General features: G+C 44.4%; 1 protein-coding gene across 4 annotated transcripts; it reads right to left on the reverse strand.

The window, feature by feature from the left end:
- Positions 1-24,068, reverse strand: ALKBH5 (alkB homolog 5, RNA demethylase). Of its 4 annotated transcripts, none has more exons than XM_073361813.2 (5): positions 23,664-24,068; positions 22,223-23,061; positions 14,871-14,951; positions 7,677-7,832; positions 1-5,469 (listed from the first exon to the last, which is right to left on the reverse strand). In XM_073361813.2, exons 2-5 carry the CDS (start codon positions 22,960-22,962, stop codon positions 5,286-5,288), a joined length of 1,161 nt encoding a protein of 386 aa, XP_073217914.1. In that variant the 5' UTR covers positions 22,963-23,061; positions 23,664-24,068; the 3' UTR covers positions 1-5,285. The 4 variants fall into 4 exon arrangements, with proteins under 4 accessions (XP_073217914.1, XP_073217917.1, XP_073217915.1 ...); XM_073361816.2 differs by having other exon boundaries at positions 22,223-23,064; XM_073361814.2 differs by having other exon boundaries at positions 23,425-24,068.
- Between the last annotated feature and the right edge of the window lie 751 nt (positions 24,069-24,819).

Consider the following 24,819-nt stretch of genomic DNA (forward strand, 5'->3'; position numbering starts at 1 on the left):
TGATGCTTTCTGCTTTTATTCAATTAAATGCAGCATTCTATACAAGAAAAAAAAACGAAATCCATGAAATTCCAAACCCTGACAGTGAAGAACTAAATTCTTCCTAAGAATCAACCAGAATTAAAAGATTCCCCCCATGGTACTGTACATAAAATAATCTCTGCCCCATTTACAGCGTTCCACACAGTACTTCTTTTGTATCTCAAACTTCAGAACTGTACAACTTTGTTACAAACAACGCTTTCCTATGAAAAAATTACAGAAAAAAATATTGCCACTTTTTATTTATTTGTAACAAAAAGTTAGAATCTTTTTTAAAAAAAAGAAAATTTAAGTCAGCCAGAACTCTGTTAAGAGCGTGAGTGTGGGGGGAGGAAGGGGGAGAAATGAGAGAAGGGGTACTGTGGTGCTTGTCAGAGCATCAGATTAGCATTCCCTTTCGGTCTCAAAAAGGGAAACTGCATTTGGCATATAAAACTACACATCACTAGAGGTGGGTCCAAGCCACAGAGTTCGGGTCCTGCTCTGAACTTCCCCCAAATTTCAGGGCTGTTTGGAACTGGGGGTTTTGGTTTAGACCCATCTCCAGTGAGCACTGCTATCAAAAAGTCTCATACTAACAACATTAAAAACCAAGAAATAGAGCTCTTCCCTTTCCCTACACAGGAACCCTGGAAAAGAGTTTGAGAACTTGAAGAAACAAAAGATTACGCCTGCGTGTGCGTGAGAATGTTACAGTAGAAGCTCCCTGATCGATTAACTCAGAAGCGTGCATGTCAGTTGCCAAAATATCAACTCATAGGCAAACCTTCAAGATGAACCAAGCCTTTGGATTACAGCTCGTGTGTGCCACAACTCAATTTATTTACAACAGCTGGATTAGAATTTAGCAGGTGGTAAAAGCCAGATGTGCCAACCCACATCTTCCGACCATTGTGTAATTTACCTAGATGCTGTTAAGTGGAACTGCTGAGGTTGCCAGATGCTTAAGAAGCAAAGCAATGTTCTGCCTAGAGCATCAAACTTAAGAAGGAATCTAAAGAAATCCCTGTGCTAACACTTCTCTTCTGTTACTAGCAAACCTTTTCACACTCTTCCTATGGACACACCAAGCCCATGCAATGGGCTGAGAGTTTTGATTCCACCACTAGAACAGATTCATTTCAGCTACATATAGCCACATGTAGCAAAAATAAAAATTCCTCCCCAGCCTTTGTTTGCAGAGAAACAAAAAGCATCGACTTTCCTTAGGTAAGAAAAATGCTGTCATGGTCGAGGTTTGGGGGTGTTTTGGGGGGTAATTTTACTGTGTCTTTGATTTAGATGATAGTTTAATGAATTCTGCATACTACATGCAGCTTTACAGAGAGGAATTTGGACAACATTACTGTACCAGACTAGGAAAGATTTTAAAGCCAAGTTGGTCAAGTCTGTGAATAAGGCCTTGTTAGAAGTCACCTAGCTCTATCTTCCATTTCTGAGCAGCTGGTAATGACCCAAGTTCCACCCCCCCGACCCCAGAGATGAAAAGAGGTGGGACCGGGGCAGCTATTAACCAAACCGGAGTTGCCAGAACTCGCCTCACATCTGGACATTCTCAAGGTTAGGAGAGCGAATGCAAGTCTGATGTGGGACTTGCAAGCAGCCCCATAGGCCACTGCAAGCCAGCTACAGAGTACATGTGGGTGTCACTAACACCTTGAGCCATTGTTCCATCAAATAAAATACAGCAGACATTTAAATCTGTGTGAAAATGTAAATTCTCCATTTTTTTAAATTCAAGGTTTCACTTTGAGTGATGATCAGTGCAAAGAGTTAAAAAACATGTATCTACAGATATACATACGTGTGTCTATATAAAATATCTGTACAACTGGGGAGGATGGCCTGTCAATACACAGGGTGACATCTGGCCTAAAGAGAAAGATGCCTTGAGTCCAATTAGTTGTGCCCCAATCTCTCCATGCATCAATGTTGCAGTCAGTTAAAAAACAAAACAAAACAAAAAAAAAAACAATACCACAAACAAACAAACCCACAACCAGACTTTGAGACCAACGCTAAAAGGCTTTCCTGACCAACTGAGCAAAACCTGTAGAACTGAACAAACAGCAATGATGGAAAACAGGAAAAAGTTGCACTGAAGAATACAAAAATAAATCTGAAGTAAAGGTACCTGTTGTCTACACAGAATGCATAAGAGAGTCAGAATGAGGTGTCATTTGTACCATGTTAGAGGAGAGACCTCTATTACATAATGCATTAGTCGGTCTTGAGCTCCTTTAAGACAAATCCAGTACCTCATTCCCATCTGGGTCACACAGCAAACCTTGCTCTATCAAGTGCTGATTTGGGAGCCACTAATATCACATCACAAAAGAGGCACAATTGCAACCAACTTCATTTTAAGTTGAGGAGCCAGAACACAGTATCCTTACTGCAGAGGTAGACTTAACGTAGCGTGTTGGGGGGGGGGGGCACTGCATATCATAAGAGGACTGTCACAGGAAAGAGGAAATAGAGGCACAGATCACTATGGTTTCTGCTATTTATCCAGCCAGAGCTACGTTTAAGCGAATCAGAATGCTACTATTTAAAAGAATGATGTACTCAGCACAGCACCCTAGAAGCACACAGGGCATTTTAGCAGCATTTAAAGTGTGAATTCAAGTGTGTTCTAATTAAAACCATTCCTCAGCCTCCTGCTAGAAGTCACCATCTTAAAACAGTGACATTCACAAGGCCAGCAATAGATAGACAAGACTGCAGCAGATCCAGCATGAGAAACTGAAAGGGAAGAGTTTTTCCTTTCTGATTGTTAAGCTGGTCTTGGAACTGGATTGCTATTCTCATCAACAAGCAAGGAGACAGAGCAATAGCAGGTCTAATTTAAACAGCTTATTTTCAAATGCAATTTACGCTTTAAAGACAGCCAGAAGCATGAACTTTTAGAACTCTGGGCAGAGGTGGAGCTTTTTCTTTTATTTTTTTTAAAAAGGGCTGGCAAAAGACTATTCTCAACTTTGAGCGATGCCAACTGAAGTTCTTAACCAGGAAAAAAACAATCTGCCACAAAAAGACAACCCTAGGTCTAGTAATCCTTATGCAGATAAAACTTCTACTGAAGGCTGTAGTAGTTTTGTTTGCATTGTGACCAATGGTGGATCTAGTTTTAAATAGTCTCAGCATTCAAGAGGAACCACCTGTACATTTTGGGGTAGGAGAACCACACCTGAAGTCAGATGGTTAGTAAACATGCGAGATTTCCAACAAACAGGACACGAGGGAACAATGCTTGGTTTCTGGACTGAAAACTCCTCATGACAGCACAAACATGTTTCAAAATATATTAGATCTTTTTATTGTAAAGTACATAGACCATAGCTAGTGTTCAAGACACGATACCAAAGAAAACTACCAAAAAAAAGTTTAGGGAAGGTAAAGCTGTAAAAAAGAAAAAAAAACTTTTAAAAATAAAGACCAATATTTGCAATCGCTGACATTTGGATTCATGGAATCAAATGGAGGAGAGAATGTTAATGTTTATTTATTAAAATTAGGGTACTAAATAAGTTATTAGACCCCAAACTTTGACAACTCATTGAGGCTTCAAGCCAGGATAATGCAGACTGAATGTGAAAAGATGATCAGAAAAACATATTAGAATATCTAAATTCTCCTATTAACTCCTTGGACTCTAGGAATCTTATTCTCAGCACTTTAAGTAGTTGGTCAAGAGGCTCACAGCACCGGAATTCCTAGTGTCTCTCAGTAAATAGAAGAAGGACACAGACCAGTTGTGATACTTGTTGAGGCTAGGAACAGACAGTGCTATGCAAGATAATTGGGAGGCATCTGACACCTAAGCAGAGGGTTCCTGCCTCAAAAGGCCAACCCCCCCCAGACATCCCCAAGTCTTCTAGTTCTACTGGGGCGACAATATCATACTTCTGCTATGCATCAGCACATCTTTGTGGCTGAGAAGCCTGAGAGGTTCTTCAAGCTGCTGCAATGCTCTGAAGCATCCTCCAATAGGATACTCCAGAGATAACAGTCTGGATCCTTTTCCTCCTGAACCAAGAAGGGAGAGATCCACTTCCACCAAGATGCCAGCCAGCATAAAGACAGCCCTTCCCAGGGTGCTGCCAAGTCACATTCCCTCACAAGTGCGATCTGCTAGCCCTACACATTGTTCTGGCTATTCTCTAGCTTTGAGAAGGAAAAAACATGTATCCAACACACACACACACTTTCAGACTCAAAGGCCTAGGGGGCCAATACGGATCTCAGTCCCGTAGCTTTACAGGCCTCAATAAAGCCAGCTAAAACACTTATCCAGAGATTTAAAAAAAACAAAACAAAACAAAACCACACACCCAAACACAATATACTTCTGAACAATTGTAATGATGCTGTTCGCGAGAAGCGTCAAGTGGATGGAGCAACTTCAAGTCCAACATTCCTCCCTCCTTCAAACAAGCCTATTCTCTCCTTGAGGAGCCCCTCAAAACCACCACTGATGTGAGAAAGAGCTTATGTATGGCCTTTGCAGAGAGGATACACCCTCTAGTCAGCAGTGCAGAAAACAAGATGCTTGCAAGCCCAAACTAGCTGAGGGAGAAGTGGAGGGAAGCATACGGCATTAAAAACTGTTACTAAAGTGCAACAAATATCCTAAATACTTTGTAATCGATTGCAGTAAGAGGTGCCTGCAAAGCTTCAAAACTTCCAGTTGCTGCAGGACACCTTTAAAAACAAAAAACCCAAACTATGTAATAGCAGACGTAGGAAATTTAGGAGCCCTTTGGTGTAGCATGGAGTATGAGGCCGCTACGAAGAGTTTCAACTCTTGGGGTCAAACAAGATATTTAGAACATTTTAAAAAGAAACTCAGTTAAACAAAGCAAAGGAAAAATTAATTTCTTAAATCTTCAGTAACAAAACAGTTAACTTTTTGGTGTTTTCAAGAACACAGACCAGGCTGCCTGGTCCAGCATGAACAATATCCACTTCATGAGGGAGGGGATGCCAGTCTGACACACCCCTTTGGAAACTGCAGGTGGCACCTTACACATTCCACCAATATTTATGCCTCAGAATAACTCCATTCATAAAAACAAATAGCCAGATCCTTCCCAGTTACTCTTCAGCCTGAAAGGAAACAACAAAACTGAAGCTAGATGAGAAACAGCCAGGGTGGGGAGGAGAGGGGAGGGAAGGGAGAGGGAGTTTTCATAGACTGGAGGCCAATCTCTTCAGCTTTGAGACTCTGGAAAGCTCATGCCTCAATGTCGCCTCATTTTAACTTTGCGGGCTGGACTTCCATCCTCCTCCTCCTCGTCATAATCCTCTGTATACTCGTAAGACCTTCGCCAATAGTTCTCAGAGCTGAAGTTGCTCCGTCTCCTATGTTTTGGTAAGAGGACCGAGCGCCTGTTCTCCTCCTTATCCATTTCTAAAATCCGCGGCCTGAGGAAAAGAAGAGAAACATTTGGAGCAGACAGCCAGTTGAGAATTTAAGAGATGTCTCAGACTAGCTGTGTTATTTAAGCTACAGTTTCTTGAATATTTTGACCAAATGGACCACGTGGGCGATCGGACTTCCAACGCTGCATTATTCCTACAAGTACAGAACTCCTGTGGAGTCCAACACAGGCAAAGCAGCAGACTATAAAGCCACGTGAATGCCGAGGGGAGCATTTTGCCTGTATTTGATGCCTGTTTTCTGAATCTACATCACAAGTTATTAAAAGGCTCTTTATTTACTCTTGTCCTACACTGAAGCTGTTAAACTACAAGAGAAACTACCAAACTATGCAACCACTCTGCCATTCCTTCTTAGGTGTAGCTGATTGTACCAATCATTTACCCCTTTTATGGGAGACTCCCTTCGTGATAAGCATAGGTAAAGAACGTCAGCATTAAGGGCATGATCCCTTTTAAGTCAATGGGATTTTTGCCATGGTTTTTAATAGGAGCAGGACTCCCTATTCCCTTGCTCTTTTAGGAGCTAGTTTACTGTTCCATGAGGGTTGTTTTTGTGGGGCAAGGTTTCTTGCTCGCTCTCTCTCTCTCTCCACCTTCCTCCCCACCCCCGAAGCATCTGGTACTGGCCACAGTCAATGGCAAAATACTAGACTACACGGTCCAATCATCTGATCCGGTACAGCAATAGCTATTGTCCTCATAACAAATGCATCATGTTGACATCCATGGATAATGCATGTACTATACTAGAATCTTTTAGGCTACATAAGGGGAAAGGCCCATTTGATTTTAGAAGATGCAAACAGTGATGGACAGAAGTGACAGAGTAAGAATTTAACTTTCAGGTTAAGGAGAAAACCTCCCCATGACCACCCATGTTGTACTGACATAGCAACTCCTGCAGTTCTATAAAACTGTTCTTTCTGTATGATCAATTGCATTTATGTTGTACATTTACTCCACACTAGTTTGCAGTACCATTAGAGGTCACGCTACATTTGTAGATGTGTTTCTCTTCTTGGCTTATGCTCATACAGTTAGTCTGGGACTTGAGTGGGATGTTACACAAATAAGACTCCCCTCAAATGACTGGCTGCAGCATGGGCTTGGACCTTGCTGTAGTCAAGCCATGAAACCAGGCCAATCTTTTGGTTTTACATGATGTTGAGAAGAAGTCTTAACCCTTGCTAAGGCTCAGAGACACCCCTGAGTACCAGGAATACTGGTTAGACTTTACATGGGGCATCTGATTCTGCACCACCATTGAAATGTGCCAACATTTTTTCCCTTTTCTTCTATTATAGGAGTTATCACTCCTGGCTAGAAACCATTCTATAGGCCAAATGCATCACTGTTGTCACAGGTGAAAACTCATTATGGACAGGATTCCATAAACACACTCTAAAAGACTGGCTCAGCTTCTGGCACTGCTAGACTAACTGGACCACTTCCAGGAAGGAGTCAGTGTCCAAATCCCTCTTGAAACCAAATCCTGCAAGAGTTCACCAAGAGTTTGGGTATGCAAGGAATGCAGGATTGGGCCCACAGCAGGTATGAGAAACATCACGAATTAAATACCCCCACCCCCACTCTTCCCTGTCAGTGAAATTTTATCCTTTTGAAAATTCATTTCATTGTACATAATAGCTTGGCAATAAAGGTCAAAATTAGCTGCAGGGAAACTTTATTGTTCTGAATGAGTGCACTATCAAGAGGAAGCTGAATCTATTGCTTCTCAATCCTGCCAATCATTTGACAAGAAATAAAACAAACAGCTTAAAATCCAAAGTCAGCTTTAAGCTTACAGGTCTGGCTCTTAAAAAAAACAGTTTTGATTAAACAGACCTATATTGCCTAGAAAGCATGTGTGGAGTAAGCAACCCTGACGCAGGAAAGGGGAGAAAACTTAAGCAGAACTTTAATGCACAAGAAAAAAAAAAAAGCCGGACTAAATAGGACAGAGGTTAAGTTGTTACACAATAGCATTATAGGAATGATGCTGCATTATCTTTGCAAGAATCACACAAAGGCCTATGAAAGGGGCTGTTCTAGCAACTGTGATTACTACCAGGCTGATTGGTGGGTGGGTGGCATTTACCACTGTTTTGCAACATGCCACGAAACTTTGCAGTTCACTGAGACCAGAAGCACTGGAGCCAGATCACCACTTTCACAAACTATCATCCTACCTGTGAGCAGCATCAGGGTCTGCTTTGCGATGCGACCGCTTTGGTTTCAGGATCTGGTCCCTGTTGCTTCCTGATAGACGGTCAGAGGTGTAACCTGGTGGCAACACAGAGCTACTCAGCGATTTTGTTTCCAATCGAGGAGCATCTAGTCTTGTTCTGTGAATGTTAAAAGACAAGTGTTTCCAAAGAGCGCTGACACATCAAAGTAGCTATTCTATCTAGTCAAACTGAAGTAGATTCCCTGATCCAGGCCCACCAGCAAGGTTAAGTGACAAGCAGGACAAAAACTGCAATCCTCCCCTTCAAACTCCCACTTCCCTATTCAAAAAAGTTTGCACGGGATCTAGTACACAGTCTGATATATTGGCCTATATTAACTCAACTATTAATTCTGAGGGTTAATGACTGTTCAGCAACTTAAAACCCTGGATAAAGTATCTAGAAGTGATGAAGCAAAACTCCCATACTGCAGTGCCGAGCACCACCACTGTACTCTCCCTGCATATCTAGCTCTCTTGGTGGGACCAGGAGAGCAAACCTGCACACATCAATAGAGTTTTGCTGGAGATTTTCTAACAACAAAAATATCCAATTGTCATCAGGTGAAGGTCTGGAAGGGAGTCCAAGCAAGCAAGCTGCAACATGGTATCTCAACTAAAATATTCAAGCTCTAGTCCACACTATAAGGGAACCACGCTAATAGTTACATCAATGTGCAATAGGGTCTGGCAAGCACAGTTCAGCTAAAACAGAACAATTCTGTCCAACAGCACTGTTTGCTCAGACACAACTGTAGCTGGCTCAGTGTTTGTGTCTAGGAAACACAGCTAGCAGAAGCTATCCTACAGAACACTCAATAGTACAGATTCTTAATGTAGTTGCATCACGGCTATGCACAGACACAAGCTTTTGGCTTCAGCAGTACATAGTTTCAAACATGGACCCAAGCCCTAGCACTGAAAGGATGCAAGACGGCTACAGATTCCTGCTGCTTCTTAATATTATTTTACAATGTGCATCTCCCATAAGGGAAGTTTGCTAAAAATCAGGTCATGGGCTTGGGTTGTAAGAAAGGGGAAAATGAGCTTTGATGTTATTCTTGAACCTAAGTTTTGCAAGCTTGATTTGGACAGGGTATGGAAAAAAACTTCAGATCCTTTCAAACTCCAATTACAAGTTGTTTGCAGCTGCAGAGCAAACTGTCCTCTCCACCAACACTCACCAGCTTACTCTTTGCTGCACGTATAATGTGTTGACACATGAATAAGGCATGTCCATACAGAGTATGCAGATTTGCCAGCTGCACTGTACACAGGAAGTAGGTTTTTGTCAGACTAATAAGAGTCCAGTTAACCTGCCAGTATCCTACTGGAATTCAGATCCAAATCAGTAAGTGAGAATTCTGAACTAATCCTAGTTAGAACACTGAATGCAGAAACGATGGCAGGTCCAATGCTGAACCAGTTTATTACCATTCCAACACTACTCACAAATATGCCAAACACAGCACAAGTGGTCTGCTTCTGATTAATGAATGCTATAATCAGTGTTCTGACAGCCATCGTAAGCTTGGCAACAGAACCTCCGGTTTTCCTCACCCCCCAAGCACTTCATGATGGCTCACACAAAAATGATTTTATGAAAGTCAATTTTTGCAGGGGGAATAAAGCTTCTGAGGGTGTGGGACGATATAGCTACCCCCTAACGTTAATGAACTAAAAAAACCAAAACATTTTGCACAGAAATTGAGACTTGCATTTCCAATCATATTTAAAGTTTTAACTGGATTACAAGAGAGCATAAAATCTTGGCTTGAGCCCTCTGAGTTTTTAGGTCTTTTAAAATGTAGCTAGGCAGCAGAGGACACTAAAAAGGACAGACACACAGGCAAGTAAATTATACAAAACTAATGTTGTTTAGCATAGGTTCCTTCTAATGTATCGTACGGGTACAATATACAAGAAGTATTACAAAGAGCTTGAACTGTCGTCATTTGAAAGTTACTTCCAAATCCCGTTTGAGCAGGTCTCATTAGGTTGCACTAACACACTGTTTATTTCCCTGGTTAGAGCTATGCTTAAAAAAAAAATAAAAAAGGGTACGAGTTTTTTAAATTTAGGAGTTTTAGCCCCCGAGGGCCTCCAACCTCTTAAGCTGAAGATAAATTCCAGCCCTTTCTGGTGCTGTTGCAGCCCTGCACTCAAGTACACAGGGAACACTGCAAATATCATTATGTTCTAACTGCACTGAAGCATTTATGACCTACTTGGTAATCATGCTGCTCTCAAAATATTCCAGAAAACTGATCAAATGTCAGACCATTTCTCCAATACACATACTTTTGTTCTACACTCCCTGCCAAATAAGTACAGAGCATCTAGAGCTTCATACAGAGAACGTATTCAGGAACAAAGACTCAAGCCCAAAAGTTTTGCCAGTTGGGCCCTTCACCACATGGCTTGATATACTAGTTCCTAACTATACCAAAGTCTAAAGCTAAGCACCCATGCCATATCTTGGTGAGAATCAGATTCTCTGGCTACCCAAGCAGACCCTACAGAAAGAACGTGCTTTATGACATCAATATTATGCTAGCAACAGACTACCTAAAGGGGAAGTAGCTATTTTCCTGGTTGCATAACACACTATTTAAATCTGCAACAGTCACGTGATACAGGATGTGATAAACTTCACCATAGCAATCCGCACTATGGAATGCAAGTGTTTACAAAGGGTCACTGCAGTCCTGCCGCGTATGGATGCGGACCAGGTTCGACAAGGAGCAGATGTTTTAGCATTACAATGGATATGCAACAGCTAAATAAGCTGTAGTGTGCAATGTCCATAATGTACCCTTTTGCAAAGTGGTATATATGCATTTTAGGGATCAGGCCTGGTAGGTGCTATAAAGACTCTGGGAAAAGGGGGATTCCACTCTGTCTAAAAAGGATGGATATAACAGCATCCTTCACCACATCAGACAGTCAAGTAGCTATCAGAATCTTACTCAGTAAAGGCATAGAAGTTCATTGTGCTCTCTCCTGCCCTAACCTTGAGTGAGGTGCTCTCTCCTGCCCTAACCTTGAGTGAGGCAGAGTGTAGGATGCTCAGATACACAAGAGCATTCAATTTTAGTGACAAAAAAAACAAGCTCTAGAGGCACTGTTATGCAAGCATTCCCAACACAGTTCTGCCAAGAAATGTAAATCCCTGCACTCCTAGGCCTCTTCTAGTATAGACTAGTGCACTGGTTTAATATCCAGTTCAAATATATTTAAACTGCAGTGTAAAAAAAAACCCCAACCCCCGCCCCCCCCCAAAAACCCCAAACCATCCTTTGTTTAAGCTGCACTATCTAGTTATTGAACTAAACAAAAACATAAGCAAGAGATAAAAACACTTCAAGCAGGTCTCCATTATAGGTTTCTCCCAGTTTAGCTAGTTTAAATCTATTTAGTTAACCCAATGCTCTTCTCCAGCACAGACAAATCACCAGCCACTCTCGAAGAGAGGATATCGGGCTAGAGGACCACTGGCCTGATCCAGTATGGCCACTTATGTTCTGAAGTCTGGAAGGCCCATTTCTCCCATAACCCTGCCACTGCACCTCAATCCTGCCCCACAGTACCCCCGTGCCCCTTCAAATATTTCAACAGCTACAGAAATTTGTGAGAGCACCCCTAGTGGCACTAGTCCATATTGGCTTTGCTTCTCTCTGGCAGCAGATACTCTCACCCTGGCTGGTTTCAACTGCAGCAGCCTTCTGATTCCTATTAGGATCGCTTTGTCATGTTTATGTACAATACATTATAATTAAACACACAATAGCTTCTCTCTCTTTACTTCATAGATTCCAGGACCAGAAGGGACCACTGTGATCTTGTTTTGTCAGCTGCTCCTACTTCAGTTTGTGGAGATACAGGGCAGAGGTGTGATTCTGCCTCACTAATGTCTCAGGGCTGCTGCCTTTCCTGGTCTCATTTCATGGCTTCTCTCTAACCAGATGTCCGAGTCTTCACTTTGCCCCTGAGTTGATCTAACTGGCACTGCGCCACATCTTCCATGAGGCTAGGTTTCCTTGAAACCAGCTAAGCTGCTTGAAAGCTCAGAGAATCTGGAGCCAGATTTCTGAGAACTAGCCTCACTCCCGCCTGGGCTGCAATTCCAGCAGTCTGCCATTGTGTCTACTTCCTTCTCGGTTTCCAGTACTTTAAGCCAGAAGGGCTCCGTTGGTTTGCACGTTTCTCGTAAGGGGATTTGTTGACAGTGGAATTACTAGTTGGACACCCCCTGGAAGGAATGACCCCACAACGAGTTTTAAAAGCAGCGGCTGCCATGTATTTTCAAGTTTCAGAGGGTAGCTGTTTTTGCTGAAACAGACTAATACAATGAGGAGTCTTGTGGCACCTTAAAAACTAAAAAATTTATTAGCGTATAAGCTTTTGTGGGCTAAGTGGGTCATAGCCCACGAAAGCTTACGCGCTAATTAAAAAATTTATTAGCACATAAGCTTTCGTGGGCTATGACCCACTTAGCCCACAAAAGCTTATATGCTAATAAATTTTTTAGTCTTTAAGGTGCCACAAGACTCCTCAATGTATTTTCAAATTACTCAAAAGTGTTGTTTCTGCTACCAGGACCCAACAAAACAACAGATACTCGGGGGAAGGGGGTAATTAAGAACAGAAGAACAGCGACAGAGGGTGAGACACAATGATCCATCTAGCTCAGGAACCTGTCTTCTGACAGTGGCCAGTGCCAGATGCCTAAGAGGGAAAGAGCAGAACAATTACTGAGTGATCAATCCCCCGTTGTCCAATCCCAGCTTCTGGCAGTTAAAAGTTTAGGGACAGCAGAGCATGGGGTTGCAGCCCTGACCATCTTGGCTAATAGCCATTGATGGATCCATCCTCCATGAACTCATCTAATTCTTTTTTCAACTCAGTTATACTTTTGGCCTTCACAACATCCCCTGACAATGAGTTCTACAGGTTGACTGCGCACTATGTGAATAAGTGCTTCCTTATGTTTGTTTTAAATCTGTGGCCTATTAATTTAATCAGTTGACCCCTGGATCTTGTGTTATATGGAAGTATTGTTACCCCTTCTTATTCACTTTCTCCCACCTTTCACGATGTTATAGACCTCTATTATATCCCCCCTTAGTTGTCTCTTTTCTAAGCTGACCTGTCCCAGTCTTTAATTGCTCCTCATATGGAAGTTGTTCCACGCCCCTAATAATTTTTGTTGCCCTTCTCCACACCTGTTCCAATTTGAATACATCTTTTCTGAGACGGGGCAACCAGAACTGCACATCGTATTGAAGACATGGGTGCCCCATGGATTTATATAGTGGCATTACGTATTTACCGTCTTATCTAGCCCTTTCCTAAGGGTTCCTAAAACTGTTAGCTTTTGATTGCCACTGCACATTGAGTGGATGTTTTTGGAGAACTATCCATCATAACTCCAAGATCTCTTTCTTGAGTGGTAATAGCTAATTTAGACTCCATCATTTTGTATGTATAGTTGGGATGTTTTTCCAATGTGCATTAGTTTGCACTTACTAACATTGAATTTCATCTGCCTTTTTGTTGCCCAGTCACCCACTTTTGTGAGCTTCATTTGTAACTCTTTTGACTTAACCATCTTGAGTAATTTAGTGTCATCTGCCAAGCTTTGCGCCTCACTGTTTACCACTTTTTCCAGATCATTTAGGAGTACGCTGAAAAGCACCAGTCCCAGTACAGATCTGTGGGGGACCCTGCTGTTTACCTCTCTCAATTCTGAAAACTGACCATTTATTCCTACCCTTTGTTTCCAGTCTTTTAACCACTTACTGATCCATGAGAGAACCTTCCCTCTTATCCCATGAGGAGTTACTTTGCGAAAGAGCCTTTGGCATAGGACCTTGTCAAAGGCTTTCTGACAGTCTAAATACACTATATCATCGTTATCCACTTGATTGTTGACACCCTCAAAGAATTCTAATAGATTGGTGAGGCATGATTTCCCTTTACAAAAACTATGTTGACTCTTCTCCAACATACTGCATTTATCTGTGTATGATAACTTTGTTCTTTAGGCAAACTGGTTGAAGCTAAGGCTGAAATTAGGCTTACTAGCCTGTAACTGCCAGGATCACCTTAGAGCTTTTTTTAAAATCAGCATACCATTAGCTACCCTTCAGTCATCTGGTACAGAGGCAGATTCAAGTGATAGGTTACATAACACAGTTGTTAGTTCGGCAATTTCATATTTGAGTTCCTTCAGATCTCTTGGGTAAATACCATCTGGTTCTGGTGACTTATTAATGTTTAATCTATCAATTTGTTCCAATAACTCCTCTACCAACACCTCAATCGGGGAAAGTTCCTCAGATCTGTCACTTAAAAATAATGGCTCAGGTGTGGGAACCTCCCTCACATTCCATGCAAAGAATTAATTTAACTTCTCCGCTACTGAAACTTTAAAGCTACAGGGACAAACACTGGCCAGAATAAATGCCATCTATTGAATAACATGGTGTTATAAGATAGTGTCATGGGTGATGAGAAAATGTACAGGGCACTACTTCACACTGCCAATCCCTAAAAATCCATTTATAGGCCTAGTTCTGTAATCCATGCGTCTCAGACATCAGCATTTTTATTTCCCTGTTGGAAATGAGTCATCCTCCTCCCAGAGGAAAAGAATTTCTCTGCCTATGAAAGTTGCCCCTACAGAAATTGATATGGACAATATCTACTTGAAGGGACCATGTCAGGTCATTCAGTACTTAGAGATCATGTAAACAGGCCTTAAATTGAGGCCAAAAATTTAGGTTTTTACAAGGCTGGCTTTATTTTTTAAAAATGAGGCAGCCAACGAAAGACAGCGGTTTGGATGTGAACGTACCCTCCACAGTGTTTTCAAACATTACAAAAAATACGCTTTTGAAGGAGTCAGAAAATGAACCGAAAAATTTACAGTAACAAAGAAGAGGTCAGAACCAGGCAGTCTATTTTCATTGTTCAAAACTAGTGTAGTAAATAATCAGATATTTAAGATTTAAAATGTTGAATAATCTAGTGTTTTATAACAAATGATTTACCACCTGATACTGTCCCTTTAAAAATGTTCTGAAATGATAGAGTGCTAGGGTATCAACTTTTTTCTTTCTTCCTTTATCACCCAAAATGCTTTAACACTTACTTTCGAAGGATGATGACAGCTCTCCTCTCCTTGATGTCCTGTGGTCGAATGCAGTGCGTAATTTCGTCAGCTGCATATCCACTGTAAAAACAAAACAAAAAACAAAAAACCAAGAGCTATGAGCAGGCTGATAAGCAAATGATTCCCAGTTTCAGAGAATCAAGCACTGGGTAGCCTACCTACTCTAATTTTCATGGTGCAGTTCCTAAACTTCACACGGTTCTAAAAACAAACTAAAGCAAAAATTACATAAGGCTGATAATATTAAAGTTCAGGAAGGCTGGTCCTGGTCATTTTCTGCCACAGTGTGTAAGTACACATCAAAAGAAAATTATTTATGAATCTATGGCTCGTGTTAAGTGACAATTAAAGTGTGACCGCAGCGTGTAAAGTCAGCAACCTCATTTAGTGAAGTATGATCAGGAGAATTTAAATGAGCAACATAATACCACCACATTACCAAGAGGGATATTCCCATGTAATTCCCTCCATAGAAAGCCATCTCAATTATAATGGAGATAAACGCGGGCAAGCTGTAGACAAGTGCTACTGATTACTGGAAGATCCTATTCTCCCTTTTGAGTTTCCCTTAAGTGTTGTGGCTTTGGGATCACAGGTGAATTTTTAGCCTGATGAAAAGCAGAGCGGCAAGGAGTCAGAGAACAAGTGCCCTTGCGCTAGAAAGACTACCTTTCTATTTCCCCAACAAGTTCAGATACTTCCCTGCATTCCACAACCACTCCCTGCTCAGCTGCCCCAAGCAAGCAACTAGACTGCCCTCCTATGTAACCACAGAGAGATTCTACTGCTGTATTTATCATGGCCCAGTCAGAGAAGCATGCATGAAGATGATTTAGCTAGACTTTAGACTAATGTATCTTTAGACTAATTTCTGTAAAACAAGCTACTGTCCTAAGAGGTACATACTATGGGTATTCAGAAGCATTTGAGATGTATTGTTGGCGCTATCAAATAGTACAGGTATCAACATTCTCTTTAGAATTCTGTTCTTATGGTTGCCTTTTTGTTGAAAAGTATAGTTTTGAGTTCAGTGCAATCAGCAAGGTTTGTAGTTTGAGGTTTCCCTGAGCAGGGCCACACTTTATGTTAATATGGATGATTGCAGGCAACATCTGCTTAGACAAATTACCTTGTAAGAATTTCTGGAAATAAAACCATTCTTATGATGTTAACTGAAGGTAAGAAACAAACCCAACTCAGACTGGGAGGGAAGGGAACACACCATGCCAATGCTTCTCCCGCTTGGTTTCTTCTAGAGCATTCTGGAGGCACAGACTGAATCCCCTTCCCAGCCCAGAGTACCCCACGCCCGAATGTGACTTAAGAGGGCATTTCTGGCAAGATAAAAGCCTTTCAGAATGTTCTAAAATAGATGGCAGGGGCTTTCAAGGATTCAAAGGATTTCTAAGGGGTCTTGAGAACAGAGTGTAGAGATCAGAGTGGGGCACTACATGCACTGGATCTGGTTCAGGAGAAAACACTACAGAATCAGTGTATCCAGGATTTAAAAAAAGAGCAGAATCATACATTTGTGAACTCGCCTCTTTAATACTATGGGCCTCTCCCCCATCTCCTCTTTAAAGCTTAATACAGACAGCTTGCACTTATAGTATAAATGCAGCAAGTTTGAGCTTGGCCAGCAAGGTTAGCGTTAATGATTTCATGCTGGATAACAGGGAGGAGCTAAAATGTAACATTCTGCAGTGCATCCACATCATTCCATAATTGAGTGATTCTATAAGAGGCTTCTATTTTCGTTTTCTTTTTAGAAATCTGTGCTCTCATTTCCCAAGTGCTTAGAGACTGGGTGGGATGACATTGCATACCCTCCCCAAAGCAAAGCTCTAACACTATGCCTTCCTCATTGCAAAGTCCAGTAGTCACCAGTAAGCATTCTAAAATTTCATGGCCTGTCTCAGTGGGCTGTAGGTTACTCAAGCAGGTCTATCCAGAGAAGAATAGATGGCACAGGACATTCCCTTCTACATGCATGGAGTTACCTAGTAGATGAGACTGTAATTCTCCCCCAACCTCTCCAAAAGAGAATGCTACCTTTCACTCCCTCCAAGATACAGCTTCTATTGTTTCTAGGACTGAGATAAATTCTGGAGAGAAGATCAGTGTGTTTTATTCAGGTGTATCACAAAGAATTAAGAAGTGTTTTATGCAAGTGGGCTTATTACAGGGCTCTATTATGTTTCAATATCTTTGCTTCAAGCTCCAGTGAATCAATTAAGCTCAGATCACCCACATTAGTGTTCTTAATAGAACCCTAATAATGCCTTTAACTTAAGAGAAGAAGCCAATTTCTAAATGGGAACACTCCATAAGATGTCAAACAGGCTGCATGTTCTGATTATTTGCTGGGCAGGAACCTATTTCACAGAGGAGTTTAATGCCAACTTGAAACTAACAGGACTCATGGCCAATGTTCCCTCTAATTTTTGACGGGCCGTGTGCGCAAAAAATTTCTGTTGAAACTGTTGTGCTTCTGTGCAAGTTTTTGTGCGCATGGTGTTTTGCCGTGTGCACAGCGTTTAGGATCTGTGCACACGCGCACACCTTAGACGGAACAGTGCTCATGGCCACAGACAGGCACCAAGTATTGGTGCAAAGATTATAAACCTAGATATTCTGTCTCCCTGCTTCAAGAGGCATGTGCCAAGAAGACTGCAGCAATAAGTACCCAAAGCTGGTCAGCCCAAGCTCTATGCAGACTGAAATAAAAGTTATATTTGAAATGGCAAAAGAGAATACTCTGTCACTCCATTCTGAATATGATCATCAGGGCGAGACCTGACAAAACAACGTCACTTTCTGTTTTGCCAAGGTCAGTCAGCTACATCCCTGAGCCTCCCAACACCATTACTACTGAAGCTGTAAAGCAAACATTCATTCCTCATCATATCTTTGTGAGAACATCTGAATTCTACTCCTGGTTCTTCTGAAGGCTTCCTCTGGGACTTTGGTCAAATCCCTTAACCTCTGTTTACACATCTGTAAAACGAGGTTAATACCTACCTCATAGGGGTGAAGAGAGGCTTAATTTATTGTCTGAAGTGATTTGAGATTCTCAGCTACACCATCTAGTATAAGAAGTTTCATCCTAATTTTTTAGGCAGGGAAACTGAGGCACTGCCTGGTTAAGTGAATTGCCCATGGCTGGCAACCCAGTCTCATTCCTTGTCTAGAGGGCATATCAGAGCCACTCACCCCAACAGGGAAATGCTCCTAATGGAGTTGCACTCAGACACCGCCCTTCCTTATCAAAGGAGTTGCTGCTGAGCAATGAGGTACTCATCTCTGCCGAAGCTGAGCATATTCCCTACACACTGCTCCAACCTCAACCCCCTGCTGGGAAGAAAGACAGAGGCGGTGTACCTGATACTGCCAGTGCAAATCACCAGCGTACTAGACAGGGTGCATTTGAAGATGCCAGCATATTTGGACAGTCTCAGAAGTGCTTTGCATGTTACCCCATCACCATATCTAGAGATTTCAAGTCAGTGGTAATTGGGTTTAAGGCTTCAGCCTATTTTCAGTGATCAGTGATTTTGAAAGAGCCCTCCCTCACTGACTCAGCTGATTGGACTCTACTGGTTGAAGCAGAGCTTGAAAAATCCACATGCCTACTCGCCATTGACATGACGTTTCCTCTGATAAGGGGATCTACACCAATTTCTGAAGTTTAAGCTCTCTTTTAAAAATAAATTTCTAGCCTGAACAACTAAGGATTTCTTGCAACTACAAGGAAAGCAGGCTCATCCGGAGTCTGCAGCCAGCTCTAGTGCCTATGCTATTTAGAGCCTTGCCCAGCAGCAGGAGTGTGAAACTAACATCTTGTCAGTTTCAGAACTGGTCAGCAAGAAGTGGAGCATATATGGAGGAGGAGAGCCCAAAGAATGACATGGGGAAGGCAAGCGCCTTAGAGATCTTCCCCTCATAGCAGCCAGGAGGCGCCAGGGATCAAGAGTAGAAAGCAAGCCCCCCTCTCCTTTCCAGCATCCAGATGGGGACTGGGTGGGGGTCATCATTACCCTAAGATTGATACAAGAGATGTAGTTCCGCTACCCCAGCAAAGTTCAGAGATAACACCTAACTCCAGCTGCTGGACTTCTCATGTGGGCATTGCTCATGAAGCTCACGAGTGTCCACCCCGCCTCACACATCTCTTGTTAACGATCTCTCACTATTCCTCTAGTCAATAGCAACCTAATAATCTGTTCTCAAGACCCAAGCTGAAAGATGTATCATTGTTAGCAATAAGGAGAAAGATCTGCCTTTTGCTGAATTTTGTACCCTGCAAAGATCAGCACATTTACGAATAGTCTAATATTCATGCTAATATAGCAGTAGCTATCAAGATATATTGTTAGATATAATGTAGCTCCCAATTTTTTATTTTTTTTTTTTTGCAGTTTAAGTATTCTCCCCCCATCAAGACAAATTCTCCTCAGAAAGACTGGGAAACAGTTGTATTCCCACTGCCTCATGCACACTAGTTCTATCCTGCTGGTACTCATCTGATTCCTTTAAAAAGGAAACTCTAATATTGCTGAGTCAGTAGTCAACAGCATCACCTGCACTACTCTAGCCTATAAAGAGAGGCATTGAAATTAAAGGTACATAGTATTTACACCAAGCTTGATTTAGTCTTCCTAGTGGGAAAAGAAATTCAGCTATCGGTTGAAAGTTGGAGAGAAAGAGAGGTTTAAAAAGGTCAACTTTAAACGAGAGAGGAAGTACCATTATACCTCACAGGGAGGGAGGGATATGACAAAGCAAGATGGACCCCTTCTCCTGCCCCACAAAAAAAAATAAAAGCCTCCAAAAACTCTACTGCAGAGAGTGACAGAATACTTAGCTAGCCGAGCAGTATGAGCAGAAGGGGGAATAGGTGGCTACAAGGTCAGACAATGAAACAACTTAACAGAGAGCTCTGAAAGCCAGGAAGACAGTCAAATTGACTGTTGATATTAGTAGGAACAACAGAGTACAGGTGACATGGGGACGGACAAGGAGAGGTAGAGAAGTGAGTTAAAATGAGAGGGAGAGATGAAGCTTTATCCCCTAGACTCTTTGACGGTTCTCACATAGATCTAATACATGCAGCCAAAGAAATGCTGTTACACTGGCTTCCCAGGAACACAGTCCTGCTGAGAACAGCCACTGACACAGCAATGCTTGAGTCACACAGACATTTTTACAAGCATGTTACTTCTATCCACACAGTTCCTCGGTTTTCAGAGAAACTGCCTTCAGGAACTATTTACTTGGATTTTTCCTCCCTTCCACTTTGGAGAACTGACTCTTCAATATGTCTGAGAGGGTTGGATCTTAGGCATCACCTTCAGTAGGATCTAGAAGACTTGCAAGTCATGTTCATTCTCTCTCTAACCTGGCAACTTTAATAAGTCATTACAACTTTGATCCAGCCTGGATCACAAACCAATCCCTCTGGCAGAATGTCCTGTAAGTGCTAAGTATTTATTAACTGCTGCATTTAAATAGAAATAATCCCTATTTTAAAATATATTTTTACTGGAAACTAATCTCTTATCTTGGATTAAGCAAATGAATTCCAGCAAGGGGTTCATTAACAAAAAAAAAAAATCCTTAAAGCACTATTCAGAAATCTTTTGTTTCAGTTCTATGCTTGTCTCACCCACTGAAGTTATTTGTCAGTACAGAGCTGACGTCCTCCAATATGAGGGAATGAAAGTTTTACCATTAACTTAATTGGGAGCAGGAACAGGCCCATATTCTTTCCTTTTACACCTGTCCAGTTAGAATGCTTTGCAGCAATGCAAGATTTACCATTCCAGATCAAACGTCTGGTCCATCAAGGCTGGTTATCCTGCCTGTCGGTCTCTAGTACCTTACCTCAGGCCAATATTCACCCACTGGAATAAGCAGGTAGAATTTTGTTAGCTCTCGGAGAGCTGTGCCCACTTACATGTCAATTTTCTATCCCCTCCGATCTGAAAGTCAGCTATCACAAGGGGTACTGGGAGAATTACTTAATGTTTGTGCAGCAGTTTAGAGATAAAAAGCAATGCAAGTGCTCACTATATCTGTTTTTAATGCACCTGGTCAATTGTACAATGTTGTATGTACGTGAAGGGGTAAATTCCTTCCTGACCCCCACAGCAATAATTTTACAAGCCAAAGCATGAGACTGTGTTACCCAGACTGCTTTGCGGCTAGCATGCACATTTACCAACTCAGACAACAGAATAGCTAAAATACTTCCCTTTGGCAATGTTGAAAAAGTTAGGGGTATTTGACTGTCAAAATGAATTCTGCAGAACTGCCCTTAGCTTCAGGACTATAAAAGTTGATCATAAAATTATGCAGCCCCAGCATCTGACTTCCTCCCTCCAGTGTCACCTAAAAGCCCACCTGCTCCACAAAGCCACGTGCCCCAATCCCCACATGCAACTTAACTGGCCGCTACCTGTGCCAGTCTCAACATTCAGTATGTTGTTAGAGAGGCAGCGTGACCCGGGGACAGAGAAAGAGATTAGAAGGTAGGCACTTCCAAGACCCAATCCTGGCTTTACCAGTGACTTGCTGCTTGACCTTGGGCAGGTCATTTGACTTCTATGGCTGTTTCCCTACCTGTAAAAGGTGGGGGGCGAGGGGACAGGACCTTACTGCACCTACCATACAGGGCTGCTGTGCATGCAGTTTATACAGTGCTTGGAAGTTATGAAGTGCTACATGGCTTGCACTTGCAAACTATGTTTCACAGGAGATCTCAGAGCATTCTACAAAAAGGCAGCTAAGATTTAATATCCCCACTATACAGATAGTATACAGATAGAGAAAAATGAGGCCAGTCACCTCACCTCTGTTTACAGAGGCACAGGAAATCAGTGAACAGAACAGAACCCAGGAGTCCTAGCTTCTAAATCAGCTGCTCTACCACCAACACGCTATTGGACAGGGGCTCCATTTTATGTCTTACTGTGTATTCTAACCGTAGACAGGAGCGAGCTTCAATCCGCCAATGTTTCATGAACAGATATTCTCACTGAGGCCCCTGCATATGGGCTTGTCTTCCTCCCAAGCCCAGCTGTGTCACTGCCTGCTGCCCAGAGCTGAATCACTGCTCCAGCCAGACCCCCACTGACCATAATGCCTCAGTCCCAAGTTTCCTTCCTTAATCCTCCTACTCAGACAGTGGAAAGCCCTGTATCTAGGATGCTATATAAACAACTCAGGCATGAGTTTTTGCTGATGTTTGGTATTGATAACAAGTTACACAAACAAACTACTCAGGAGTCTCAGTTTAGTCGCTGAAACTCAGAGGCCCTCCACTTAGTTACCTTAGCACAGTGACACTCCCTCTCCTCACTGGCAGGAACAAGACAGGTTCGGAGACTCTGATGGGCTTGAACTGGAACTTACACCCAAAGCAGAGTGCAGAGTCGCTGAAGAAAGACACAGAGACGATGGGTCTCTCAAAGATGTGGATAGGGTCCACATGGGAGACAATGCAGCCACCAGGCTGGTAGTCGTTGATCACCGCACTGTTCACAAAGCCCTCAGGGATCACCCTGTGCTCCACTAGCTTCCGGATCACCAGGTCATGCACCCACTCAGGAATGGCATCCACCTCCCCCTGAGGGTACAGCCTTTCCTGACCAGGGCCTCGTCTCTGCAGCTGGGACCCATACGTGTAGCCCTCCCCAAAGAAATACTTGTTCCGAAGAGGGGCCCTGTCCACCGTATGCTCTTTGTAGAGGCCTTTCTCAGCTCTAGATACCACATCCTCAATCCGGGCTTCAATCTTGGCACACTCGTCTGGGCTGAAGAGACGAAGCTGCCGGATACCACTTTTGACTTTCCGGGCCTCCTCCTCCTCCTTCTGTTGCTGCTGCTCCTCCTCGTAGTCACTGGGCTCAGAGTCAGAGTCCTCATGGTACTTGCGTTTTCGCTCCGCAGCAGCAGCCCCCCCATAGGGGGACTCTGTAGGATCCCGCAGGCTGTTGCCTTTGTAGTTGTCCCGATAAGGCATCATGGACTTCAGCTTCTCTCGCAGGTCTGTGTAGCCACTTCCCGCCATGGTGTGCTTGCAACCCACCTCCTCTATTGATCTCCTCTGTGCACGACTCTTTGGGTTAGAGAGTGGGAAGTGCTGCTGCTATTCATGGCCTCCACCGTCCTGCTGGGATAGTTCCAAAAGGAAGGAGGTACACGGAGTGGATTCTATATTCAAACTTCCACACACAGGGCACCCACCCAACTCTCTCTCCTTGGGTGGGGGTAGGAACCTTTGATACAGGTAGCTCAGCTCCACTCTTCCATAAGGGCCCTGACCCCTTGGAGGGGAGAGGGACTGGCTCCGCTCCAAAACGGGAAGTCCCCCCCCCCTTTTTTTCCCCCCTCTTTTGGGTAGCAAAACAAGAGACGTATCTTGTTCTGCTCTAAACTTCCACGGAGGGTGCCCCCTCTCTCCTTCCTGACACGCGTGTGTGAGTGTGAGTGTGAGTGTGTGGGGGGGGGGGAGGAGAATAAGGAAGCTCACCTCCGTCTGTGCGAGCAGGCTCTTCTCTGGCTACTGCGTAGGGAAAGGGGAGGAGGAGCCGGGCAGGCAACACAGGGCCAAGCCTCCCCTCTTCTTTCCTAGGGCTTGGGGGGGGGGCTAGCTCGCTCCCCCCGCCACTTGCAGGCTGGCGGGGGGGGGGCGGACTAGGCAGCTCGGGGCCCCGTGTCTCCCCGGGGCGGGAGCGCGCGGTCCCCCCAGCCGCCGGCTGCCAAACTCACGGGCGGGCCAGCGCGGGAGCGGGGCTCGGCTCCGCGGGGCCACGCGGCCAGCCTCCCTCCAGGCACGGTGAAGCCGCCGCCGGGCCGGGCCGGGCGAGGCCTCCGGGCCGCCCACGGGCTGTCAGCTGCTGGGCCCCACGCTCTGCGCCGGGAGCCCGCCGCCCATGGGGCTCTTCCTCAGGCGGTGGCGGCGCCTGGCACATGCCCAGCCGCCGCCGCTGCCCCGGCTCCCGGCAGCCCCCGGGCCGCCGCCTCGCTCCCCATCGCAGCAGCCGGAGCGGGGGGAGGGCGGGGGCTCCGACGCGCTCGCAGACGCCGCTCGGACTCCTCGCTACGTCACCGGGCCCCAGCCCGACATTTATAAATAACTCAGGGGCAGCCTCGAGCGCAGTCCGCGCAGTGCGCAGGCGCGGTCCCGGAGCCGGCCGACGGCGCCCGCGTCGACGGCCTCCCCCACCGGCGCATGCGCGCTAGGCCCGGCCGCGTCTTTGCGGCCGGCGCACTTTAGGGCCGCCGCCGCTTGGCAAGGCCACCGGGGCTGTTTGGTCGGGGTGGCCTGGAAGGCGGGTGGGGCCGAGCTGGGCTGGGCTGAGTGAGTGACTGGGGGTGGGGGGGGATATCGTTCTGTGAGGGCATCACCGATACCTCAATATCCCCCTCCCCCCGTTACAGTACCACCTATCCTACCTTTTCCCCCGGCTCGATGCTGATTGGGCGAGCTGCTCTGTTGAGGCGGGCCCAAAAGGGAAAATCTCGTTGATTGGTAGTCGTGAGATGGGGTCCTTCTTGTGTAGCAAGTTGCGTAGAGCTGTGCGCGGTAGCGGAGGACCCCCTGAGAGGAGTTATTGGGGTGACTGAAGAGGTGCCTGATTAGGTGGGAGTTGAGAGAGGGGCCTAGAAACGAGCTCTTTCCCGGAGAGCAGCAGGGTGGGCGATGGCGGGTAGACGGGAGCCGTCTGGTGGGGATGGGCAAAAAGAATCAGGCAGGACACCCGAGCCCTGGAGCATGAGCTGCGCACTGTACGGCTGCCACATGGCACTGGCAACTCTGCCAGGAGCAAGGGGGGAAATGAGGGGGCAGGCCATGCCCCCCGCCCCCGCCCCGGGGATAGGCACCCCATGCCCCCCGCCCCCGCCCCGGGGATAGGCACCCACG

Source organism: Lepidochelys kempii, chromosome 10 (assembly GCF_965140285.1).
Source record: "Lepidochelys kempii isolate rLepKem1 chromosome 10, rLepKem1.hap1, whole genome shotgun sequence".
Taxonomy (NCBI): Eukaryota; Metazoa; Chordata; order Testudines; family Cheloniidae; genus Lepidochelys; species Lepidochelys kempii.

Bases quoted from the DNA above. Each gene is read 5' to 3' on its own strand.
- ALKBH5 (XM_073361813.2), bottom strand. From the start codon at position 22,962: ATGGCGGGAAGTGGCTACACAGACCTGCGAGAGAAGCTGAAGTCCATG. The intron at 7,833-14,870 runs GTAAGTGTTAAA...TAACATTCACAG, and splicing joins GCTGTCATCATCCTTCGAAA to AACAAGACTAGATGCTCCTC. The intron at 5,470-7,676 runs GTAGGATGATAG...TCTTTTCCTCAG, and splicing joins GACCCTGATGCTGCTCACAG to GCCGCGGATTTTAGAAATGG.